Here is a 24594-nt window from a genome sequence, read left to right as displayed (position 1 = left end):
TTGAAATGTTAGTAGGTATGCAGCATATATTCTATTACAAAGCTGTAAAACACTGTATGCCATGCACTATTGTTATACTGTAAAACGACTATATATATTTTATAAAATGCATGTTTCCTATTCATTCGCCGTATTAAAGGCATTTTAACTCCGTAATAAAATGCAATCTGTGTCAATGTCAATGTCATTAAATATAAATAAAGTTTATATACGATGCTATAAATGCACAGTAATTAATAATTATTATGTGCCAGAATGTTTACTCTCTAATTCAGCCAGGCAAGCCGTGCTCTGTGACGTCATCAAGCCTGCGCCGCTGGCTGTGTGCGTTACCATGGTTACTGCCAGGCTCTGGGCCTAGCTGTAAAGTAAACCAGACAGCAGCCTTCTTAGAACCATGGCCGCGGCAGTGCAGCGGGGACAGGAGGCTGCAGGGCTCTCCAGTACAGAAGGCTGTAAAGAAGCCGTGCAGGGAATCCTGAAAGCGTTACAACTCTGTGTGGGAAAGGTGAGCTCCGACATAGGGCGCTCTGCACACATTTACTTCAATCATGGTGTATTGTTATGATTCTCTGTGCACCTTATACGTCACATTTCTAATTATTAATTCAAAGGTTGCTAAGGAATAAAGCCTGTCCAATTTCTTTGGTAGAGGACAATCTAAGCACTAATTCACATATTCTATATACTATGTGTTGCTTTCTACCATGTGTGTTTGTGGCATACAACTTCCCAATGGTCTCACTTGTGGACTTAAAACTTTCCTTCTATCCAAATTGCCTCACTTGGGACCTTCTGGGTTTGCTGTAGATATCTGTATGGCTAATGTCCTATATGTCTGACAAAGGTTTCTGAAATTATAATAGTGTGCTGTTTATTATTGTGTGGGTTAGCACTTTGTATATTAAGATGTGCTTTTTATCATTATGTTTCTGATGTCAAGTTGTTTATTAACAAATGAAAGTGCACTTTTTTTTTCTTGTGCTTTTTGTATCTGTCATACACACATGCACAGGTGTATTTTCATGGACTTTGGTGCACGACTACAGTCCCTATCATGGTGTGTTTAATGTATATGGTGATGTAATTAATTTGCTTTTTATATATTAATCTACAATAAATATTAAGTTCAAAGTTTCAGAGCATAATAGTGAGAATTGCATTTGCTATGCAGAAGACAAGAAATTGTAGAGTACCTTAGGTCAGTTTTGGAGAACGGAGACATGTACAGGGACTTAACTTTCTGCAGATGAATTTTTAAACCCTGGAATGTGCCAGCAAACAAGTAACTATGCATTACTGAGGCACATAGTGTCTCATGTGTCCGTAATGTCACTAGCTCCCAGTGAAATGCATTCTCAGGAAAATCTGTCCAGCCCACAAAACTGCTGCTTCCACTGAGTGTAGCCAACTTTTTTTTAGGCTTGAAGTTTGTTGGGCAGCACAGTGGCTTAGTGGTTAGCACTTCTTCCTCACAGCGCTGGGGTCATGAGTTCGATTCCCGACCATGGCCTTATCTGTGTGGAGTTTGTATGTTCTACCTGTGTTTGCGTGGGTTTCCTTCGGGGGCTCCAGTTTCCTTCCACACTCCAAAACATACTAGTAGGTTAATTGAGTGAGTTCTCTGTACAACGCTGCAGAATTAGTGGCACTATATAAATAGATGATGATGATGATGAAGAAGTTTTTTCTTTGGCCGCTTGAAATGTTGAAAATTATGGTGGCCTTGTATTAGGCTTGAACATGTGTGATCTGTATTGTTCATGCTCCTGCCCTTCTCAATTACTTCAATAACTATAGAGGTTGGTAGATAAATTATATGCGTTTTTCCATGGCTCATATAGAATGTATTTAAACAGTTAGTATGCTTATTATATATAATCTATGCTGTCATCTGTCTGATATGACTATTGTATGGTCATTCAGGTATACAATGTAGGTCACCTTGTTTATTTTTCTCTTTGTGTTTAAGCTTCAACAGACAAATGATGCAGTGAGTTTTGCCATAAACTGGGACAAGATCCAGTGCTTGCCAAGTGTGGGACCCACATTCCTGTCCTCAGTACTTCACCAGCACATCTGTGATCTTCAGGTACTCTTCACCTATTGGAATAATAGACAAACGCAGTTAATCTACGTTCTTGTATATAATTCTAGATCAGTGGAGGGAGAAATAAAGTGTTGGTAAAAAGTCCTTTAAAATGTTTTTTAAATGAAATCCAGCTTCTATAATCAGAAATGTGATCGCTTTTACCTACAGTTTGTAAACAAAGGTGGTGTTTTTATGTTAGAACATTGAGTAAATGTACCATCATACTAAGGACCATTTATCTCTACTTTTATTCCTTCAATTTTATAGAATTCCTCCCATACAGTTATTTCAATAACAGGTCACCCTTATACTTATTTTATTTACTTTTTTTTTTTTTTATAGTCTGCCCAAGTGAATTTATTGTGATTAAATATTTTTAGTTTTTTTGTTGTTTATTTATTTTGGATAGTACAGAGAAAACAAAACTACAAAAATGAAACTCGCCTGCAACATGTCCTGGCATTCCATTTATGGTGGATTCAGACTTCTATTGCTGCTGCATACACAATAGAAGTTGCTGTCATGGCGCCAAAGACTAGCAGATATAGTCTCCACCATGCTTTACCGCTGTTCCTATGCGTTCTCTTTTTAGGGATCTCTCTCCATACCTTCATGAATTTTGAACATCTTTCGCACACACATTTCCGTGTATACCAACTGCATGTAAAAGGCCTGTCAAACAAATACATTGCGGTTTACAAGTGTTCTTACTTGAGGTTTCTTGTGCATTAGAAAAGCATTTAAAAGCCAATTGCAGATGGAGGTGCTTGATGATATTAAATAAAAGTGCCATCGTTGGGAAGCCTCATTTTTCTATAGTGCAGTGGGCATACTAAATACTAACTTTTGAGGTGTTAAGTTCAGGGGTGTATTTAGACCTTATGTTGAGGGGTGTGTGTGTTTCCAAGTCCCCTGTCACCTCAGCCGCTCAACTGTCATTCAAAATTGCTTTCATTGCCTGGATTCCATATCATGCTTTCCCTGGAGTGAAGAAGATTTCAGAGCAACATGCTGGGCAAGGGGAGTATGTACATGGTTTGAGAACTGATTGAAGGATAAAAGACAAAATGGTAGCTCTAAATGCAATATATTCAGACTACGTTAGTTATTGGAGGTGTATCACAAGTATTTGTCCTTTTCAGTCTCTTTAATAATGGCCTATAGAGTAAAATGTCCATATTTGCTGATGACACACTAAGTTATGTAAGGTTATTAACACAGAGCAGAATAGTATCTTGCAACAGAGAGACTTAGAGAAAATGGCAAACTTGGCAATGAAATTCCAAGTGACAATTAATGTAGGATTGTGCACCCAGGCTGTGGTAATGTCTGTGATGCTTATAAATTGAATAGACTAGAAATGGAGAAAACTGAGAGAGAAAATATGTAGGCATACCAGTTGACAGAAAGCTGGGTAGCAGCACACAATACCAGTCAGCTGCTGTAAAGGTAAATAAAAAAATACAGAAATAAAAGTTGCTCAATCAATTTATAGGTTTATAGCAGGTGCTTGAAAGGATGGGGTAATCCTGAAAGGAACAAACGCAGAAAAAAAATCCCCCAGCACACTGCTATAACCAGCAAAGGAGCCGCTGTTTCTACTTGTACATAAAAATGCAGAAACCTCAGTTGCACACATTTGCAAATGTATGGTAATCCACCCACCACTTCACACGCTTCTGCTAATAGGGTGGTCCTAGCTCTGAACAGAGTCCCTATATTGGGCCATACATATGTGTCTTTATATTGAGAGCTAACTTACCAAGAGGTACCTCCAAATGACAATACAGCAGCTGCGCTCCCCATCAGCTACTGATACCAAACATGGTAAATAAAAAACAGGGATGCGTAAAAAGGGATAAATGCATGCAATGCACCACACAGTATTACCATGGGGCAGATTAAGTTAGCCACGAGGTACCACACTGCACACATTGCCGGCTAATACAGTAACAAGGCTACACTCCTTTTCTTCTCGCATCTATATGGGACGCAAGGGAAAAGGTGCGGAGATTTGCGTAAAAACAACGAGGACTGTTCTGGAGACCCATTGCGGCATCTCTTGTTGAATTGTGACCCCCCCCCCCCCCCCTGTAAGTCACTAGTTACACCACATGTTTAATATGTGGTACAGAGTTTGCACCTCCCTGGGGTAAATTTATCAAGCTGCGGGTTTGCAAAAAGTGGAAAAGTTGCCTATAGCAACCAATCGGATTCTAGCTGTCATTTTGTAGAATGTACTAAATTAAATGGTAACTAGAATGTGATTGGTAATACTGTGCTTTGTAATACCACTGCAGTAGAATTTCAGCTTAATATTGATCAATGTATTTTACCTTCATAGATCATATCTAAAGATTTCAATTGTAGGGTTTAGTGGTACTGTAAATGCTATGGACGGGGACTTCAGTGTTAAACTGTGGCACTTTGCTTTTGTTTAAAATGATGGTTATATTTGTCTATGAGGACTGGAACACCTAATATTAGTAGCAGATACAAAACCAAATTTCCAATCATCTTATTTTATTTTGCATTAACGCTATTAAAGGAAATTGCAAAGTTCAATTACATCGGCAGTAGTGTTAATGGTTTGTAAATGTTATTGAACTTTGCATACAGTTTTGTTCTATCTTTGTTTGCTATCGTACTTTTTCTCTGGTGCGTTATGCTAAGGCATGAGGGGTACACTAGTGTATATAAAAGTGCAAAAAGTGCACAGGATAGCTATTATGTTTTTCACTGATATTTATTTCTCCGCTTTATTTGTAGAATATTTTTGTCTTATATCTTTATTTCTACTGCATTTTTCTATTTCTTTTGTGTATGTGCTTTCTTGTGTTTTTTTTTTTTTGTTTTTTTTTTTTTTTGCTCCTACACAGGAATAATGAAAGACACAACACTACCGGTGGAGGGTGCGGGGAGAGATGCACGCTGATTTCTAAAAATACAAAGCAAGATCAAGAGACGCAACATAGAATTAAGGCATTCATTGATTTTAATGGGGTGGGATTTTGCATGTGTTCTTTTTTTTTTTTTATGAGTAAAGCAAATTAAAAAAAACACCTGTGTGCTTGAGAGTTTAGTCTACTTTCTAAGCTGCTTACGTCATTTGTCACTTTTGTCAGTGAAGAGGTTCAGCCTGTGACTAAAAGCTCTCCGTATACAGGAACACGCTAATAAGAGGGAGCGTCCAGACAAAACATGAAATATAATCAAAACAGACTACATTTGTATTTTTATGATGGTTCAAATCATGCAAAGATATTCGTGTTCTAGTTTTGTTTTTGTGTCTTTTTTGCTTTTGTGTTATCAATCAAATATATTTTTTTCTTTCTTTACCCTTTGTAGCCTTTTTTAGATCGGCTTCAATCTCTCTCAAATGGCAATGGAGAGAAGAGTGTTGGCCTAGAGAGAGCAGAAGAGAGCCACTGTACTTTAGATGTTATTGAACCTAAGGAAAGGGTTGATGCTGATATTGCATCAAAACTCACTACAAATAACGTGTTGGTGGACTCAAACTGTGTAACCAATCCTGCGGCAGTTCAAATACAGGCAAGAAAGTCAGAAGTAAGTTATGGTGCTGGATTATTCTGTCTAATGATCTTGTATAAACTTCAGTGTATTGCACAGTCATTTAAAACGAGTGTCTTTCTTTGGAGTGGGGGGGGGGGTTAAATATAACTTTCTACACCTTTTGTTTGCTTTAAAAATGCTTTCCTATGTTTACTAAAATGGCTAAACATGTTGATGAAGCTTCTTGGTGACGTGTGATCTTCATTTATAAAGTAAAAGTAACGATCACACACCTAAATATAACTGTTGGAAATAGTCTTATCCATTGCAGCTGTGTATAATACAGAGTATTATCTTTGTGTATGGTCTCCTGCATTCTGCAGCCATCCCAGCTTATAGGGGCTTATTTTAATAATGTGCTACACATAGCAGCCAATCTGTTTATAGTTGTCATTTCCGTAGCACAAATTAGAAAATGAAAGCCAACATCTGGTAGGATACAGCAAATTGCTGCACATTGCTCCATGGTATTTAGGAAGTCCTATGTAGTCCAGTTCAGCGTGGTTTTAAATTTTTCCTACGTTAACAAGCTGCAATCTTATTTCGGTAGCCTTTCTAAGTCTAGAAAAGGTTTGTGGAACTATTCTTTGATCTCTTCTCCCGTAGTTACCTTTTTCCCCCTTTTGTCACTCATGGAGAAAGTTCACTGATCATGCACAAGTGCTGTGATAGAATAGGCATTAAGGAAAGTAAGGCAAAAAAAAAAAAAAAGTACATGTGCTGTGGGACAAACGATGTTACAATGCAAGGGGTGCAAATTAGTTTATTATTTTGCACATAAGTTAAATACTGGCTGTTTTTTCATCTAGCACACAAACACTTGATAGCTTTATTTTTACACTGAAATTTAAAGTTGATCTATGACATGTCCTATCCCAACTACCAAATACACTACATCCATCAGAATGATCTCCCTAGCTCAGTGGAGAAACCATCTGATAGTAGAGACAGACTACTTGTACTTCCCCTGTAGACTTTCAATTTTATAGAAGTAACATTATTTAAATTGTGCTTGATGTTTCACCTTTAGTAAGTCAAGCATTTTTTGGACGTTGGACAGGAAATGTAAATTGCAAAGGAAAAACTTTCTCCAATGTCACAAAAGCCAGAAAATAAAATATTTTAATTTGTTTTTTTAAGGTTTGGGGATCTATATGTGATTCATCCTAAAGAAGTAGTTTATATTTTATCTATACCCCCCTCCCCCATCCCTTCCCTTCACTAAAGTCTGCCTTGAAAATCTTGCTATTACTGTCTCCACAATACCCTTCACAGCGCTTCTCTACCTATAGCTTTCAGAATTTCATTTCTAAGCGTCCGAAATCAAAGCTAAGTTTCTGGAGTAGGTGGTCGCATGCATGCTGTGTTGGGGGTTTTAACGCAGGCGATCCCTACTCCCCCACTCAGTCCATTTCTTTTGCCGTGCTTACTCCCTGTAGATCGACAGAAGGATATTGGCATTCATCGAGAGAAAGCAAGCAGAGATCAATGAAAACAACGTCAGGGAGTTCTGCAACGTTATTGATTGTAATCAAGGTAAATGCTCCTACAGTCACTCCATTTCCCAGTGATCTCTGCTAGACATATGATGTGAAATGTACGCTCTCAGTCTGATTCATGGCTTTGTACAGCTATCAGTTCACTTTGATTCATCTTGCAAAGAATAGTTAGGTAGATGAAATTGCCACACACGCTGCCTTCCTTTCATTTGTGTTGCATATAAAACAAAAATGTGTCTAAGCAGCAAAATAAATGCAGTACTTCCTTTGTCCATGATTTTGCCTTTTTTTCTTTTTGTAAATAAAACCTTGTATACTAACATACATTAAATGTACATGTAGGATGTGTATGTTCATAGCAGTTATTTCGAAACAAGCGATCAGTTCTATGGTGTTTGCCTATCTTGTAAATTAAAAATTCTTTATTTCTAGTTTAGTTTTGACCTTTTATAACGTATAAAAGTAAAATTATAGTTGGGTAAACGAAAACAAAAGGGTGCAATATCTTAACTTCATAATACATGTAAATCACATAGCAACTAAATAAGAGTGCATAACATTATATACTAATATTAGTGATTATTTTCATTAATGCTATGTAATAACACTTCGTCCTTAAAGAATTATTACTTTACAGCCATGATTTCTTCTGAATTTGCATTGTAGCAGCTTAAACCTTTCTTGTATTTTGGGAATATTGGGTAAGATCATGTTAATTTAAGCTTATTTCTTGCAGAAAACAGTTGTGCCAGAACGGATGCTGTTTTCACTCCATTTCCTGGCTTCAAGAGTCATGTAAAAGGTGACGTTGCTTTTCCTATCAGTTATCGCCTTTGTAGGACCGTTCTGGTTGGTCCGTGTTCTTGTCTGCTGTGCCAGTGATTTATTAAAATGTGATGTTGAAATGTTTGTGGGCTTTCAATACTTGGTAAAGTAATGGAACATTTTATAACTGGACTGCTGGTGAACAGTCCAAATGAAAGACTGTTTGACTTAGGGAATTGGATTTCTGTGCTTAAAACTAATCTTACATTTGTACTTTTTTTTATTTTTTTATTACCCTTTATTATTATTATTATTATTATTATTATTATTATTATTATGTTTTAATTCATTTTATCTTAAAATTGCATGTGCAATGCCTAAAAATTTTCACATCTCTAGAATTTTTTTTATTTTATTTTTTTTTTTTTTAGCATAATTTAGTAACTTCTTGCGAACTGGGTGGTTGACCTCAGAAATGAGGAAAAATTGTTGTTTTTCAAAGAATGTCACAATAACCGTGTCTCTGATTTCAGTTTCCAGGGTTCTGAATGCTTATGGGCCTCAAACTAGAACTGATAGCTCAGCTTCCAGCTCCAGAGCACATTCTCTCCCTCAGGAAAGTGGGAACCAGGCTGTGGAAGAGAGACTCCAGAACATTGAATGTCACCTACGTCTAAAGCAAGGTAGTAATGGCTTCATCACATGAGCAGATTTAAAGATACTTGTCTGCTTAATTGTACACTAGTAAGCATGATACCCAAGAGGCAGTTTTGCTTCCTGTACTTATCCTTCTGTGTATTAAATACCAGCAGGTACTCCTTTCTGGTATTTAATACATGGTTGTTGTTTAATGCATGGCTGTAATCCATGCAAGTAGTATATACACCTGTACTTGGTCTACAGAATTTAATCTGTTTGTAGTATAAAGGTTACCATTCTCTGTACAGCTGGTGGACGAGCAAAATATAGCTGCAGGAAAGACATTTATGCCTCTCCACTCTTTTGTTATGTGCCAACTTTCACCTGGAAAAAAAAAATCCACTTTCCACTGTTAAAGCACAATTGAGCCACGTAGCGCGTGCAGAGTCGGTTTAACATATTTGTCTTTCTGGGCTATTACCCAGGGGCCTCTGGGGCAGCCAGGGGGCCCTAACAAAGATTTTTACTTAATGCTGGTGATCGGGTCCCATTTATTCAAGTTAGTTAGACACAGCAAATCGTATGCTGTTAGCTGCCCTTCTGTTAGTGCAGGCGCGTTACACAGAGTGCTGCTTAGTGAAGAGGTCTTATGAGACTATGACATAGTCTCACAGGATCACAAGACCTCTTCACTGACCAGCATGCTGCGCACTGACAGCAGGGCTAGAAAGAAGAGGCTGCGTTGAAGAGGGCCAGGTAAGTTTCTATGTATGGGGGGAGTGGAGATCATATACTGGGGCTGAGGAGGAGGGGGGGCCTTTACAAATTACCAGGAGCCTACAATGGCTTAATCCAACACTGCGCGTGTGAAAACCGCATTGCAAATCGGATGAATTGTTTTTTTTATTGTCTCGTTCCCACTAATCTGTTGTAAAATGTGAATGACGTGCTCAAAATTTTAGAACTTGGGATGACCTAGTGCTCATGCATTAACTAGCAAATAGATTGTATTGGTAAAAGTGCAACAAATCAAAATTAATTAAAAATACATTGCTAAAATGAACTTGCATGTTTTCAAGCAATTTTACCATTCTCCCACCAGACCATATGTGTGAATGTGCCCTGAATTGTCTTTTTTCTTTTCTTTTTTTTTTCTTGCTTTCAAATGTTTTGTTTGTTTAGCAAATATCCAGATTGTGTTGATTTTATTTTGTTGTTTAAAATGTTGCTTCTACAGTTAATGTTTGTTTAAAGTAAATTGTTTATAGTTTTCAATGATAATTTTGCTATTCGGGGTCATTACCACTATCTGTATATCATTTTACCTCTGCAGAAGAATCATTCATTCCACATTATTCATACAAATAAGGAGAGATTTAATGTTTTGGTTGCTGAATAACTTATGTCTATATGTTGTTGTTTTTTTTTGTTTTTTGTTTGTTTTTTTTTGCTAAATCTACAATATTGAAGTGAAATTGAGTCTTCCATTTTTTTTTATCTGAATAATACGCACTTATATTATATTTCTCTAAAGTAAATCCTTGTTAGTGCTTTTGCCTCTAAATCCTTGTAAACATCAGCAAACTGTTCTGTTAATCTAGATTACAGCTCTTTAATGAAAATATTTTCTGCATAACAGTGGCAGAAAATTAAATCTTTAAAAGAATGTGTAGCCGTTCAGCACTTTTTATAATAAAAAAAAAATGACCACTACATGCAAATTGAGAGGACAGCAAGGTCATGTCTTTTACACTGGAATGACAGAAATGTATTTCAAGGTAGTCTACCCCTTCTCATCACATACCTCCTATTTGTAGAAGATTGTTAACTGAAGTGTCAAGACCTGCAAGGGTTTCCAGATTCCCCCCCCCCCTCTCCTTATTTGTTTAAATGTATGCCAAGTGCCATTTTCATTTTCTGTCTAAAATTGTTTAACAAGCACCCCCTTTACTCATAAAGTAATCTGATTTTTATATATATATATATACACACACACACAAGTTAACCCGTGCATGATACTCATGCATTCTAGTCAAATCAAGCTACTTAAGGTCTTAAAAAGGTTCTTGTCATGCATTTGGGCCTAGCCTAGGCCTCCTCAGGGGAAGAGCGTTACTTCCCGACACAAGCGCCCTTTTTAATGTGTGTTCATGAGGTAAAATTACCTCACGAAAATGAGTTTGACCCCTCAACTGGTAAATTTAGCCTTTACTACCCCTACCACGGGGGGAAGGGGGGATGATGGAAGTTAACTGACTTCACTATTCTAATTTTTTTGTCAAATGTCAGTATACCAAATTTCAGGTCAATTGGATGAGCCCTTTCTGAGAAAATAGTTTTTTCCACACACACACACTAACACACGCCGCTAGGCTTTTACTTTTATATATTAGATAATGCTAAGAATTTAGTAGGTCAGTGTATAACTCTGCCCAGCAGGTGGCGCTGCAGCTTGTTTTTTGTTTTTTTTCACACACAGACTAACACACGCCACTAGGCTTTTATATTATAGATATATATATATATATATATATCTCCCTAATGTTTTCATGGGAAAAATCCTTTAACAGGCTCTGAGTATAGAAGATGTACAAATTATATAATAGAGATTTTGAGGATTTAGGATTGAAGCCTAACCCCCCCCTGCCATCATAACCATGGACAGCATCTCTTAAGTGGGAAAAGAAAGAAAATACACTGATTATTTAAGGGGGGATTGTTTTTTTTTTTTCCTGTTTCAATGTTTTTATATCATGTGATATGTAACACAACCAGGAGGACCTGTGCCGACAGACATTTATCAGAGAATTAAAAAGCTTGAGGACAGGATCTTGGAATTAGAAGGCATTTCCCCTGAGTATTTCCAGTCCATGGTGAGTCATTTTGAAGAGATCTGTTGTCACATGTAACTTATATTATTTAGATTCAGGTTAATTGCAACTTTCTCCAAAAACCTATTTTTCTTATCCTTCACACTATCCATAAGGTATCCACTTAAAGGACTATTCCACTTGATATTGAAAATTTAATTTCTGTGAAATGTCATAAGTAAAACATTACATACCTGAAGTCAGGCAATCTAGTGGGTCTACTAATGTCTTGTTCATGCCTGGCCCTGCTCAAGTTGCTCAAACTAGCTCCTGCCTGAGTTACACAAGAACAGATCAGGCAGGAGTGAGGACTTGTTGACACATCTTGGGAAGCTCCTTTCTCCTGCCAAGTCTTTTCCAGAACACTGCCAAAGCGGGAACCACCCAATTGCATGAGTGCCAGATTGGGTTTTACTTATGGTATTCCACCCATAACTTATCTCTCCTTTAAATTCCTCAGGTACCCTCAGTGTTAAGTATAAAAATGTGTTAAAATGTGTGTGAGTGGGGGTAAGTTAGAAAAATAAGTTACTATGTTACTTCAGTTAGCATTTCAAAAGTAGCTACAATCCTCATTTGACAAAGTAAAGTCTCCAGTGCAGATTTATTCACTTGTGACGCGTCCCCTTTAAGCATTAGGTTGCCTTTATATCCCTAAATCTGCAATCATTCCCAGTGTCAAATTGATTCCACATTACTGTGTGCTACTGGGACGTGATGTTCTGATTCCTGCTGCTGATGACAGACAAGGAAGACACGATAGACAAGAAATTGTTAGTTGCTGCAGCATGCTATTAGTTGGAGTCCTATAATCATCTACATTGCTATCACATTGTAGGCAGGCATGTCTACAACTCCAGCAATGGGATTCAGATTTATTCTAATGTGCTTTATATTTTGTAATATTATTTTCCGAATATCTTGGCTGCATGTAACGTATTTGTTTCATACTTTCTGAAGTGAAATGAAATTTGCTTCGCTGCATATCAATACAAGGCATGCCAATACATCTCCAGCTATGTACTGTCAAGTACCATGCATTAGTATTTATCCTTTGGAGAGTACATTTTATGTATGCATCGTTATATACTCAAAGCAACGGCTCTATCTGAATGACCATTGTTAATTTATTTTTATTTTTATACTAACGTGGCTCCTTTACTATGCAGTGCCTCATAAGTGCAGCATTTATTTAATTTCTTTAAGCAATAACTACACATGGCCTTCAACGTTGTACAATGCCCCCCCCCCCCCCACTTCCCCAAATCTTTAATTGTATCTTACCACTTATTGGCTGTATTACATTTGACTTTCTATATCAAGCAGCCACTGTATGGAGCAAACAATTACTAATTATTGTTGGTAGAACAAAGATATTCAGGCTTATTTGATCTTGTAAGTGGTACGTATTATTACTAGAGATGCTCAGGCTTTGTTTTCTGAAAACCGAGCCCATCCAAACTTAGGGGATCCGAGTAAGCTCACGAGCCGGCTCGGTACTTTCGCGCGTCCTCTGATCTGAATCGAGGCAAAACGTCATTGTTGCGTTGTCAGATCTCGTGGGTTTTGGATTCATAAGTACCTCCATCCCCAGGAGATCCAGCGCCATTGCTCACACAGAAACAGCAGTAGCAGTGTCCTTGCCCCTCTCCAGTACCATTGCTCACACAGAAACAAGAGGGGTAGCAGTGTTCTTGTCACTTGACAAAATTGACTTGAAATGACTGGAAATTAATGTTATTGAGGTTAATAATAATGTAGGCACAAAAAATAGGTATTTTAGAAGAAAATAGGGATCCAAAACACGGGGGTCAGTGAACATCTCTATTATTATTATTCTTTTGCATAGTGCCAACATGTTAAGGAGGATTTACAATCAGAGTTTTATACAGATGAATCAATACCTGCATCAGTGAAGCTTGCAGTCTAATTTCCCTACCACAGACACATGTACACACATCAGTGCCAGTTTAGTCTGAGGATTTTGAATTTGCAAGGTATGCCTTTGGATTATAGAGGAACCAGAGCACCTGGAAGAAACTCACACCAATACTCTGAGAATGTATGAACAGCACAGGTAGCACTGATCAGAATTGTACACTAGATGCCATCGGTGCAGCACTGCAGTAATAATCACCATATGTGCTACCTTTACCAACCAATCAGCATTAGTTTTGATCAGTGTAGGGCAAATGAAAGAAGATCTAATGGACCACATATGTTCTGTTTGCCCTAAGTTTTTAAAGCATGTGTTCTGGGGGTTGGCTTGAACCCCTGAAATATTTCAATTGCGATCAATATGCTTTTTATTTCAAATTGGCTGTTAATTATGTAGCATAAAATATGTACCAGAAACATTCCCTTCCTCTTGTGGTCTAATGGCATTAAATTCAATTGGTTCTTTGACTAACCTGACACAGGCTCTTTGTGCAGCCTCTGTGTATTTTAGCTTTAAGTACTCACCGCTTATCCATTTACCTGCACATAATAGACAATGTAAGCATAGAGTTCCTGTGACACGTGCACTGATTCGCTCTGCAAACTCTGCCAACAGACATTGGTTTGTTCTGAAGGTCAGTCATTGTATATCTGTGTGTTCACTGGGGTGCACATATATGAATTAGTGAATTTGTGTTCTCTATTTTAGGATGCGTCCAGTAAGCGGAAAAAAGTCCAGGCCTCACAGGTAGACTGAAAATATAGTAGTGTATATGTTTATGTGGGTGTAGTACTTTGCAGAAGTATCGATGACAGAAATACCGAGAGTGACTATACCTACATTAAAATGCTGAACACTTTGAGAGCAACCTAAAAAAAAATAGTTGCCAGCAAATAGAGAAAATTTCCGACCCAGCTTGGTCTTGGCTCCTATGCGACTAAAGGAAAGGCCTGCAGTTGGAATTGACATCAGTTAACATAGCGACACTAACATTTCCTGTTTTAAAGCTGCAATGCCAGGACCTGGCGCCCTACGCTAATATTAACCCTAATCCTATCCCTAACGCTAACTGTAGCGCTAACCCTTAGTTTAGATTATTCAGTCCTGGCATTGTCGCTTTAAAACGGGGAATGTTAGTGTCGCTATATTAACTGACGTCAGTTCCAAGTACAGGCATTTTCGTTAGTCGCAATTCATAGGAGCCGAGTCGAAGCCGGGTCGGAACTCTTCTCTGTTTGTTGGTAAGTCTATATTTTTTTTTTTATGTCGCTTCTCATAATGTGCGGTATTTTTATGCAGGTATAGTCGGTGTGATTTAGATTCGGAATTTCGACTACCACCGGTTTATATGTATCTATTATTTGTGTTTATTAGAAGCTACAGTATACAGTGCAGTTCTTGGCTTGGCCCATGCATACCATTTATCTGTTGCGTTTCATCTTAGCCTATTATGTGAATACCCACTCAGTAGTGTAATTTTTGGTATTTTTGAAAATATCAGTGAAGACTTATTCATATATATTCATGACATTGCAGTCGTCTTCCTGCTCTATGCAGGATGTATACAGGCTGTCATGCCCCTGGTTCTGCTCTAGCTCAGCCTTTTTATACAGGGGACCAGGGTTTTCCTTAGTTATGCTTTGGAAAACCTTGTGACCGAATCATCTTGCACAATGACTATATAAGAACATTCATGTTTGTTCTAAATTGCATCACTCTACTTTTTAAGATGTAATTGCATATCTAAAAGCTTTCTATTCTTGTTTTTTTGCCTGTCAGAATTACTCACTGGTGGAACTTGATCAGAAGATTAATGCACTCCGACAGACGCTCATACAAAAAAGCAAAAGAGAAACCTCTAGAACAGATATAGTTCTAGCCTGAATATTATAATTTGTTGATGCCACTGTCCTTTTCCTGGCTTATCTGCTCTGTCATTTTCTGTTACTTATGATTATACCACATTCCCAGTGACATCATACCTGTTACTAAGCCACACCCACAACCTGTTGTGTTGTGAAATTATTTTCAAACATAATATAAGAATGACCAGATGATTTGGGGAGGAGATAATTGTATTCTGGGGGGAAACTGTATGCAGTTGCTCTCTAGAATATGGTACACTCTACAAGAAGAATTAGTTAAACCTTTACAGAAGCATGGTAAACATATGCGATAGGAATATTATTAATATATTTATCTCCCAATATTGGCATTAGGCAAAGAGTGGTAAAAATATTTTTCTTTTATAATAACCTAAAGCTTTATAAACCTCTCCTCCCATGAATGAAATTTCCTAGCCAGAAGGATATGTTGAGAAGGTCCTAGTTGCTAAACTAATTATTCTTGAAAATAATGTCGACTTTGTTTATTTTTTGGCATGCTCAAGAACTAAGTATTGGTAGGTAAATATTTTGAGTATGGTCATGGCAACACTCTTATATATAATTGTCTTTACAAAGTAGGTAGAGATAGGTGTACTCTTCCAAGAGAGTATTTATAATAATGCTACTCAATACTATAATGATGGAGTGAAACATTTCCGAGATTCCCTTCCATCAACATCGGCCGGTGCTGAGAAGAGGTTGCACAGAAGGTTTAGAAATCATGGAATAGGCTTCTTAGAAGAAGACATTACCTGTACAGCAGCATATACACTTATCTGTAACCACACTTAGATGACTTCAGGAATGAACATGGAGTCAATGTCAAGAGATATTTCAGGATGTTATAAAATGTGGACTCTCACTGTTGTCTCTTTTCTGGTACCTTATTAAATGTTAATATTTGTTTAAGGGACATATTCAAATGTTGGTGAAAACGCAAAAATCTCGCGGCGCGCGCACTATTGCCGTCATTACGGTAGTTTTCTCTCTGGATTTTAGCACGCGTCTCAGGGAGCTGTGAGCTGAAATCTGAGTAGAATTATCGTAATAATCCGCGGCGGAAAAAGTAAACAATTGAATATGCCCCCAAGTGTTTTATTTACCTGTGTATAGATACTTTCTGTAGAGTCAAATTTGTACAAATGTGTCAAAATACTTTAAAACTTTTTTTTTTTTGTATATACTGTGCTTGTTTTCATAGAATAAAACTGATTTTGAAGGTTGATTGCAAGCAGTGCTAGTTTTCTTCCCTATTATGTCTACAGACAGAAGTAGTTGTCTGTGCTAGCCCTTTAATATGATTGATTGGCTGTTTTAAAAATAGAAAAACATTGATGGCAGAAAAGAAGCAACATATACACCTTTGTTAAATCCTGCCTGGGCCCACCTCCACCACTTTCCCTGTCAGGAATGCTGCCACAAGAAGTCTAGCTACAAAGGCCCAGTTTTGAAACCATTTACTTTATACCATAGATGCAATATATTCAGCAATGTAGCAATTGTGGGTTAATAATTTAGTGACGTTCGAGAGAAATGGTCACGTTTCAATGTGTTTTCCATATTTACACTATAGGGGCTCACTTAAACTTTAACGATTTGGCTGATGCATTTAATAGTCGGTCTGATTGATGCACTTTATGCCCAATCTTGTGTGCACTAAGGAGACGAGAAACTTAGATTCTCTTCTTCTTTTTTTTTTTTTTTTTTTTGTTGTGATCTGATGTCTCCAAAGCCATTGGTTTTCCCACAAACCCAGTGGGAAAAGTTAAAGATCAGTGGATGGTTAGGGGAAAAATCAAGGTTTTCTTTGGGGACCAATAAGCTTTCTGTCTCAAACTGTTAATCTAAATGACCGAGTTCACACATCTTTAGCTGGTCTAAGGTACAGTAATTGAAGTAGACTTTTAAACTTCCAATTTGTGGCTCTCAGACACCTATAGTCAAAGTCACATATGCTAGCTCACTTGTAAATACTAAGGGCTTGTCCAGATGAGCCTTGGTAATCATCCCTGCAGTTGCTTTCTGAAGATTAAAAAGGTCTCCTGTGTTTTTAATAGTTTTCCACTAATTACTTGTGCCCTTCTAATGTTGGCATTACTCAGTTACTCAACTTATTCCTTTGGAATTCTCAATTTTGTTTTGTTTAATATGCTTGAGCTGTTGGATGTAACATTTCTGTACCCTTCATATAACCCTGCGTCTGTACACAGAAGCACACAAAATGACAGGTCCTCAACGTCTATTATTGTGAATTATTGTGAATGCCTCCCAAGTTTTCAACTACAGTGCATACTCTTCTCCATTAGTAAAAATACGGCATATTTCTGTATCCGCTATACAAGAAGCTTTTCTTGTTTCCAGCTCTGAAGAAGACCATGTATTTCAATTAACATCCTGCAGCAAGATCATGTTTTCAGGTAACTAAATGGTATTTTGTTCTTTTTATATTTGAAGCAAGAAATTGAAGAGGTTTTGTTTTGTTATGTTTTTTTATCCTTAAAATATATACAAGATATAAATATTTTCAGGTCTCCAAACCTCTTTAATTTGCTAAGCTTACCCAGGTGTACTACTACTACTAAGCCCATGAGCTATTCATATGGGAAAAGCGAGTCTTATAACGCACATATCGACCACACAAATCTATTAAGGTTTACATTCAATGGAACGAGAAAAAAGCACAGCAAACTTTTGTTATAATTCTGAAAAGAATGCCATTAAAAGCATGCAAAAGACTGGCGGCTCAAGCTTTATTCATGGTTTAAAAATTGTCAATATACGTTTCAAGAGATTCAGTTTTATCATACTCCCTTGCTCTTTTGATTTAAAAATGTAGAAATGAGATCATTACAAGATGAAAATGTAAGTACTGTGTTATCAAGCAGCTTTAAAAGAACATTTTCTTTATTTTTTTTAAATATAAGTTAGTAGCTGTAGTCAATGTATAAAATATAGATAGATATATACGTATATACTTTGAGACTGAATATGAGAAGAAACCGTAAAGTCTAACAAAATAACTTACTTTTTGGGCAACATTTTTTTCCACACTGTGAGGATCCCAGGGTAATGTTTAGCCCTGCTAGTGAGCTGACCTGCCTGTAGGTCAGCCCTCTGTGCCATCTCTGGCCTTCTTGGTACCTTGATGTGGGTTAAATAAATCGCCTGGAAAATGCACCCTTTTATTATATTAAAAACACAACACAAAACAATAACATGTATATCATCATCTATTTAGATAGTGCCACTAATTCCGCAGCGCTGCACTTATTCACATCAGTCCCTGTCCCATTGGAGCTTACAATCTAATTCCCCTAACATACACACACACAGACCGAGAGAGACTAAGGGCAATTTAATAGCAGCCAATTAACCTACCAGTATGTTTTTGGAGTGTGGGAGAAAACGAGCACCCGGAGGAAACCCACGCAAAAACGGGGAGAACATACAAACTCCACACTGTCAAGGTTGGGAATTGAACTCATGACCCTGATCTCTCCGGACTCCTCAGTGGCTATCCCTCAGCATAGCCACTGAGGGGGGGTGTGAACAAGTAGCCACACAAAGATATAAGGTAGATCTGTCAGCCCAGGCCCTACTCCCATATGCCGCAATTCACTAAAGTGGACTTTGAATGACTGTATGTGCTTTAATTGATCAAACATACATAATAAATACTTCTTTTATTTTTTCTATACTCTATGTGGAGAGGAGTCAATGATCAGACATGCCACTTGTATAATGGTGGTCTCCCTGGTCTGTGAGCATTTTAAGCAGTATTACTGTTGTCTTTGGAAATTTTGGGATCTCGGACTTGTTCCTTTAGGTGTTATACCTGGGTGGGATTACCGGACCTCTCTGCATCCCTTCTGTATTGTGAGATACTACCTACTTCTATTGAAACAGATTCTTTGCTACGCTCATTGTATACAGAAAATCCCTTTATGTAACAAAACGCGTTGGGTTAACATAGCTACATATCACCATTAATTCCAACTTTGTTATGCAATAGAATCATCAGAAAGCATCTAGCATCTTGAAAGCTGGCACTTGGCTGTTTACAAACATGACCACCAGTGCTGCTCCTAATGCTGGGAAGCAGCGTTAGAACAAGACAGCGTCCCGAGCGTTGCCTTAGCAACAGCTGGGGCGAATACAGGAAGTGACGTCCCAGTCGTCATGGAGATGGCCAGGACATGTCTGCGGGCACAGTGAGTCGTAGCGCTTGAGGCACCGCCGCAGCTTATAACATTACCAGCAATCAATGACTGTCAAAAGGGTAAGTTACTCACTCATAGGGATATATTTACCATCGTGCTCTGTCTTTAATAAAATTACCATTTGAAGATGTGAGGGAACCACCCTTAGCTGGGATGGTGGTTACCCTCAGTGGGGTTCAACTCACTCAGGTAGACCAGAATATATAAAAAATAAGGCTCTATTACGACAGCACAACCCCATAAGACGTTCACAAGCTATAGGGTAAATGGTAGCAGCCTCTTGCAGTCAGCACTCGAAAGTAATAATCTTAGGGCTAGATTTACTAAGCTGCGGGTTTGAAAAAGTGGGGATGTTGCCTATAGCAACCAATCAGATTCTAGCTTTCATTTATTTAGTACCTTCTACAAAATGACAGCTAGAATCTGATTGGTTGCTATAGGCAACATCCCCACTTTTTCAAACCCGCAGCTTAGTAAATCTAGCCCTCTAGTCTCTTTCAGAATCGTATCCTCCCACAGTATTACCACTACCAATTAGCTAGACAGTTATCATGTCACCCAGCCTGGGATACTGGCTCACACAGACCCTGTCCTGGTAGAGTTTCCTCCAGCGGCACTACAATGCCTGCCCAGTGACCTTTTTGCTGGTGTCTTGTACACCAGGATCCTCCAAGCTGGAATAGCTTTATTGGTATTCTGCACTCCTTATATCTTGGCTGTATACACAGGGAGTAGGGTCAGAGACAGATTTAGACCTCATGAGGCCCTAGGCAAGATACTGGTTTGGGGCCCCTCTTCCTCAAATAATCCATAACATTATATTTTTTTTAGCATAGCATATACCCCTATAGTCGAGCAGTAGATTGAGCTCTGTGCTGCCATGCCATCAAAGAGGGTGTGGTTTGTATTGTTGATGGCGTGTCTAGCAGGTAAAAAGAGTTAGGCCACCCTCCTACAGGAAAAAAAACCTGCATTGCTGCGTACACCATTGGCAGAAGTGTGCAGCACCCACTTGCTGGAGTGTGACATATGTCCCAGCTGTCCTGACTTTCAGGACAACAGGACAGTGACCTAAAAGCAGCATTTTTAGTGAAAGATATGTAATTTAATTATTTTATGTTTTTCAAATATCTGTTGTGTGCTGTACCTGAGTCTCGAAGAACACCTGTTTTATTAATTATCTGTATTTGTAAGTAAATTATATTTCCAAGTGAAATTACAATACTACTGTCTTGGAACTTGCATAAATTAATTAAAGGAGAACTCCACTGCCCCCCTAAAGAAGTTCCTACCCAGATCATATGTTTAAAATAACATGTATATAACACTGCTGCCCCTCATTACTATCCCTCTCATCACACTGTGCCCTCCTTTATCATTTCGCTGTGCCCACCATAATTTTGCTCCCCTCTCTTGTTTCCTTCACACACACACACTGTGCCAGCCATAATTGCCAGCCATAATTTCGCTCCCCTTCTTGTCTCCCTCACATTGTGCCTCCATTAGTTTACTTACCCTTCTATTGCCTTTTTCTTTTCTGTTTTTTCGTCGTCTGTTCTGTCTTCTGTTCTGTCTGTCTTCCTTCTTTGCAACTTGCATGGCTCCTATCTGCTCCTCAGTGAGTCCTCAAAGAACATGTCATCGAGCGTGATGACATCACATCTGACATTCAGTGAAAGAGAGGAGGGAGGAGGCTACCAGGCGCTGGCGCAATCAGGTGTTTTTTTGGGGTGTTTAGCCTTAATTTTTCATGGACCTGTGGACAAGCGGCAGCGGGGGATGGCAGGAGAAAGGGAGTGCCTCTCAGGCTTGGCGTCCCCCGTCTGACTTACCCCAGTCACTGCCGACCTGTGGGGCCCCCTTGGGACCTCTTGGCCCTAGGCAGGTGCCTAGGTTGCCTAGTGGTAAATCCGGCCCTGAATAGGGTCAAATGTCTCAATCCTCCACCTTTCAGCAGGGGTCTATCAGTGGACACTTTAACTGTTAGACATACCGGGCCTGATTCATTAAGGAAAGTAAAGCAAAAAAATTGAGTAAGTTTTCTCCTGGACAAATCATGTTACAATGCTAGGGGTACACATTAGTATATTATTTTGCAAATAAGTTAAATACAGGCTGTTTTTTAATGTAGCACACAAATACTTGATAGATTTATTTTTACACTGAAATTTAAAGTTGATCTAGGACATGCTCTACCCCAACTATAAATCTGCCATCACATTTTAAATTTACATCCCTAAACTTTCTCCTTTTTTTGCTTTTCTTTCCTTAATGAATCAGGTCCATCGTCTCTGTTACCTTGATAATACTATGGAATGGCTTGACTGAATTAGCTGTTTGGCTGGATACACATAACAAAGGGTTACAATATTACATCAGGGAATAACATGACACTTCATACTTGCGCAACACATTAAGACATTTGACACATTGTATCTGTAACATTACACAATCTATGTCTGAGATACATTTTGATACAATAACATTTATATTGATAGATATTAATATATTTGCCAATGCTATTTCAGCCAATATAATACTGTGGATACATTGCTCATCATCTGACCTAATGACCAGGTCTCAGATTACCTGTTGACCTAGATAATTAACCTGGTCTGCCAGATAGCTATGTTAACAGTCACTCAGATATTGTTCTGATTACAAACCAGATCTACGCCACACCTCATAACAATGGACATTTGAAACAAGCAAAATTACTTCTGTCCTGTTATTTTCACACCATATGGCAATATTCTTTATATTTCTAATACATAAAATATTGCAGGTAAGAGCAAGGACAAAATGTATTTAATAACATAAAATAACAATACACATAATTACACCAATACTCTGGTGTATATACTTAGACTGGGCCAAGGATTAAAAAGTTCATTAACAGAAGAAAATGCCTTTAAAGTGCCGGGAATCGGTGGTTCCTTAGTAAATATACCCCATAGATTGCAAACTTCTCTCTTAGGAGATATTCAATTCTTCGAGGACAATTTGGAACAACTTTTTATTCATTATACCTTGTTGATTTTTAACACACTCAGAAGTGTAATAACTAAGATTGTGTCATCCACCATTTCCTAATATGGATTTTTATAAGGACTACTGAACATTTATATTCTAGACTATAATTTAAATATTTTGGTGTTTATTTTTATTATTTTTCTTTTTGTGACTTTTGTTATATTTCATTTGAACCACATGTGGCCTATCCATTCCTCAAGATAAGCTGGGTTGCTTACAAGTCCATGCCAGGTTATTTTTGACTATTTGATAACATCAAGTTATCCATTAAATATTATTTTTTCAAAACCGTGTTCATTCTTATACCCTCTAGATACACAAGTTTATAATCTGCAATACACTAAGAGAATTAGGTTGCAATCTTATTCCACTCTCTCTTACAAACTTCATGCTCTTATGTATATTTCATAGCAGAGTTCCAATTACTACAACCAAAATTCACATTTTTCTAGTCGGAGTAGATGCAGCGGTGGAGAATTTTTTTTATATATTTAATGATGATTATTGTTATTATCATGGATTTGTAAGGCGCCACAAAGTTCCTCAGAGCTGGACAGTGGCGAAAACAAGACTTACATAAAATAGGGACATATATTTTGGAAAAAATAAATGCAGATGTGAAAAACACAGGTTGTGAGAGCCCTGAGAGAGGTTATGATCTACATGGAAGAGGGCACAGCTGAAACAAGAGGGGTGAATGGGGCTCAGAGTAGAGACTGGGACAGTTGTGAGGGTGCATTAGGGTGGATAGTATAGATGAGAATAGGTTAAGCTCTAATAAAGAGATGTTTCAGAAAGCATTTCAAGATTTGAAGGCTGTGGGAGAGTCTGATCGGACGTGATAGGGATTTCTATAAGTGGGTAATGCATATAAAAAGTCTTGGGAGTGGGAGGTGGTTACCAGAGGCGAGACGCAGGTCAGAGGTCGATCTAATGATGTTTGGTATTGAATCATAGGCTTATGTGGAAGCAGGAAGGATACTTACAATTCAAACGCCCTAAGCCAGGGTTTCCCAAACCCAGTCCTCAGGGCTCCCCAACAGAGCAGGTTTTCCGGATCACATGTGACATAATTAGGACCAGCTGTGGATCTGTTACAATGTGTCAGTCAGTAATGATTACACCTGTGCTCCAGCAAGGAGATATGGAAAACCTGCACTGTTGGGGAGCCCTGAGGACTGGGTTTGGGAAACCCTGCCCTAAGCAATTGGATCTGTACAGTTTGGCCCTACAAATGTTTGAGTCGGTTGTTCAACATTCAGGCTGATAGATTGCAATATGTGAGGTCAGCTTGAGACATTGGATGGTAACAATGGTCTTTTGTTTTTAGTAGTTCTCACAAATAAGATGGTAATTGCTTAATAGCACGTACTCAGGGTGAGATCCATCTAAAGTCCACCTAATATTAGTGATTCTGTCTTTGCAATCAAAATACACATAACTGGACAGGTGACTGAAGCATAACTTACATAATTATATACAAAACACACTTGTCCTTTGCCTGCTGTCCATTTCCATCACATCATTTTTATTACAGAAAATTGCTCTTGCAATTTAAAGTCATTTAGGATATATTAAAGAATCAGAAGAACCACTCAACTCAGTTATGTGTGCACTAATATATTGATTCAAAACAGTAATTTCCAGCTTTCAAACTGTCCAATTCCTCTGTGTTGACAACTAAGGATTGTTTGATATCAAATCACCACAAAATCATTCATGATATTCATAGGAGACTAAATGACTCTTGAACATACAGTAGACAGGAACCTGTTTATTGAAAACATTTTGACAGAAAGTCTTGGTATAGGTCAAATTTGTTGCTTTCTGATTCGATCCTAGACCATGCCTCTCATATAATGTCTCCCTAATTGGGATGTGTGAGAAGGTAAGGCCAGAATCTAATCCTAGGATTGAAGACAGACCACATGTGTCATGTTGGAGAGGGGAAGGAAGACTACAGATGGAGCATTAGATATTCAAAAACATGGCAAACCATTTTAATGTATCTTCAGACATCCTAATCTCTTTTACACTTATTTTAAGCAAATAGTTTAGGAAATAGCTATCGGAGATAA

At 38.0% G+C, this 24594-nt stretch overlaps 1 protein-coding gene across 3 annotated transcripts; it reads left to right on the top strand.

The window, feature by feature from the left end:
• The first annotated feature begins 327 nt into the window (after positions 1-327).
• MBIP (MAP3K12 binding inhibitory protein 1) lies at positions 328-16486 on the top strand. Of its 3 annotated transcripts, XM_075193394.1 has the most exons (9): positions 329-508; positions 1973-2092; positions 5441-5659; positions 7105-7201; positions 7901-7966; positions 8463-8612; positions 11344-11441; positions 14086-14124; positions 15157-16486. In XM_075193394.1, the coding sequence occupies exons 1-9, from the start codon at positions 398-400 to the stop codon at positions 15259-15261; spliced, it is 1005 nt and encodes a 334-aa protein (XP_075049495.1). In that variant the 5' UTR covers positions 329-397; the 3' UTR covers positions 15262-16486. The 3 variants fall into 3 exon arrangements, with proteins under 3 accessions (XP_075049498.1, XP_075049495.1, XP_075049496.1); XM_075193397.1 differs by lacking the exon at positions 1973-2092 and having other exon boundaries at positions 328-508; XM_075193395.1 differs by lacking the exons at positions 329-508; positions 1973-2092 and adding an exon at positions 4900-5095.
• Positions 16487-24594: the final 8108 nt, after the last annotated feature.

This window comes from Mixophyes fleayi, chromosome 12, assembly GCF_038048845.1.
Source record: "Mixophyes fleayi isolate aMixFle1 chromosome 12, aMixFle1.hap1, whole genome shotgun sequence".
NCBI lineage: Eukaryota > Metazoa > Chordata > Amphibia > Anura > Limnodynastidae > Mixophyes > Mixophyes fleayi.
This window is presented reverse-complemented; position numbering and strand designations above follow the sequence as displayed.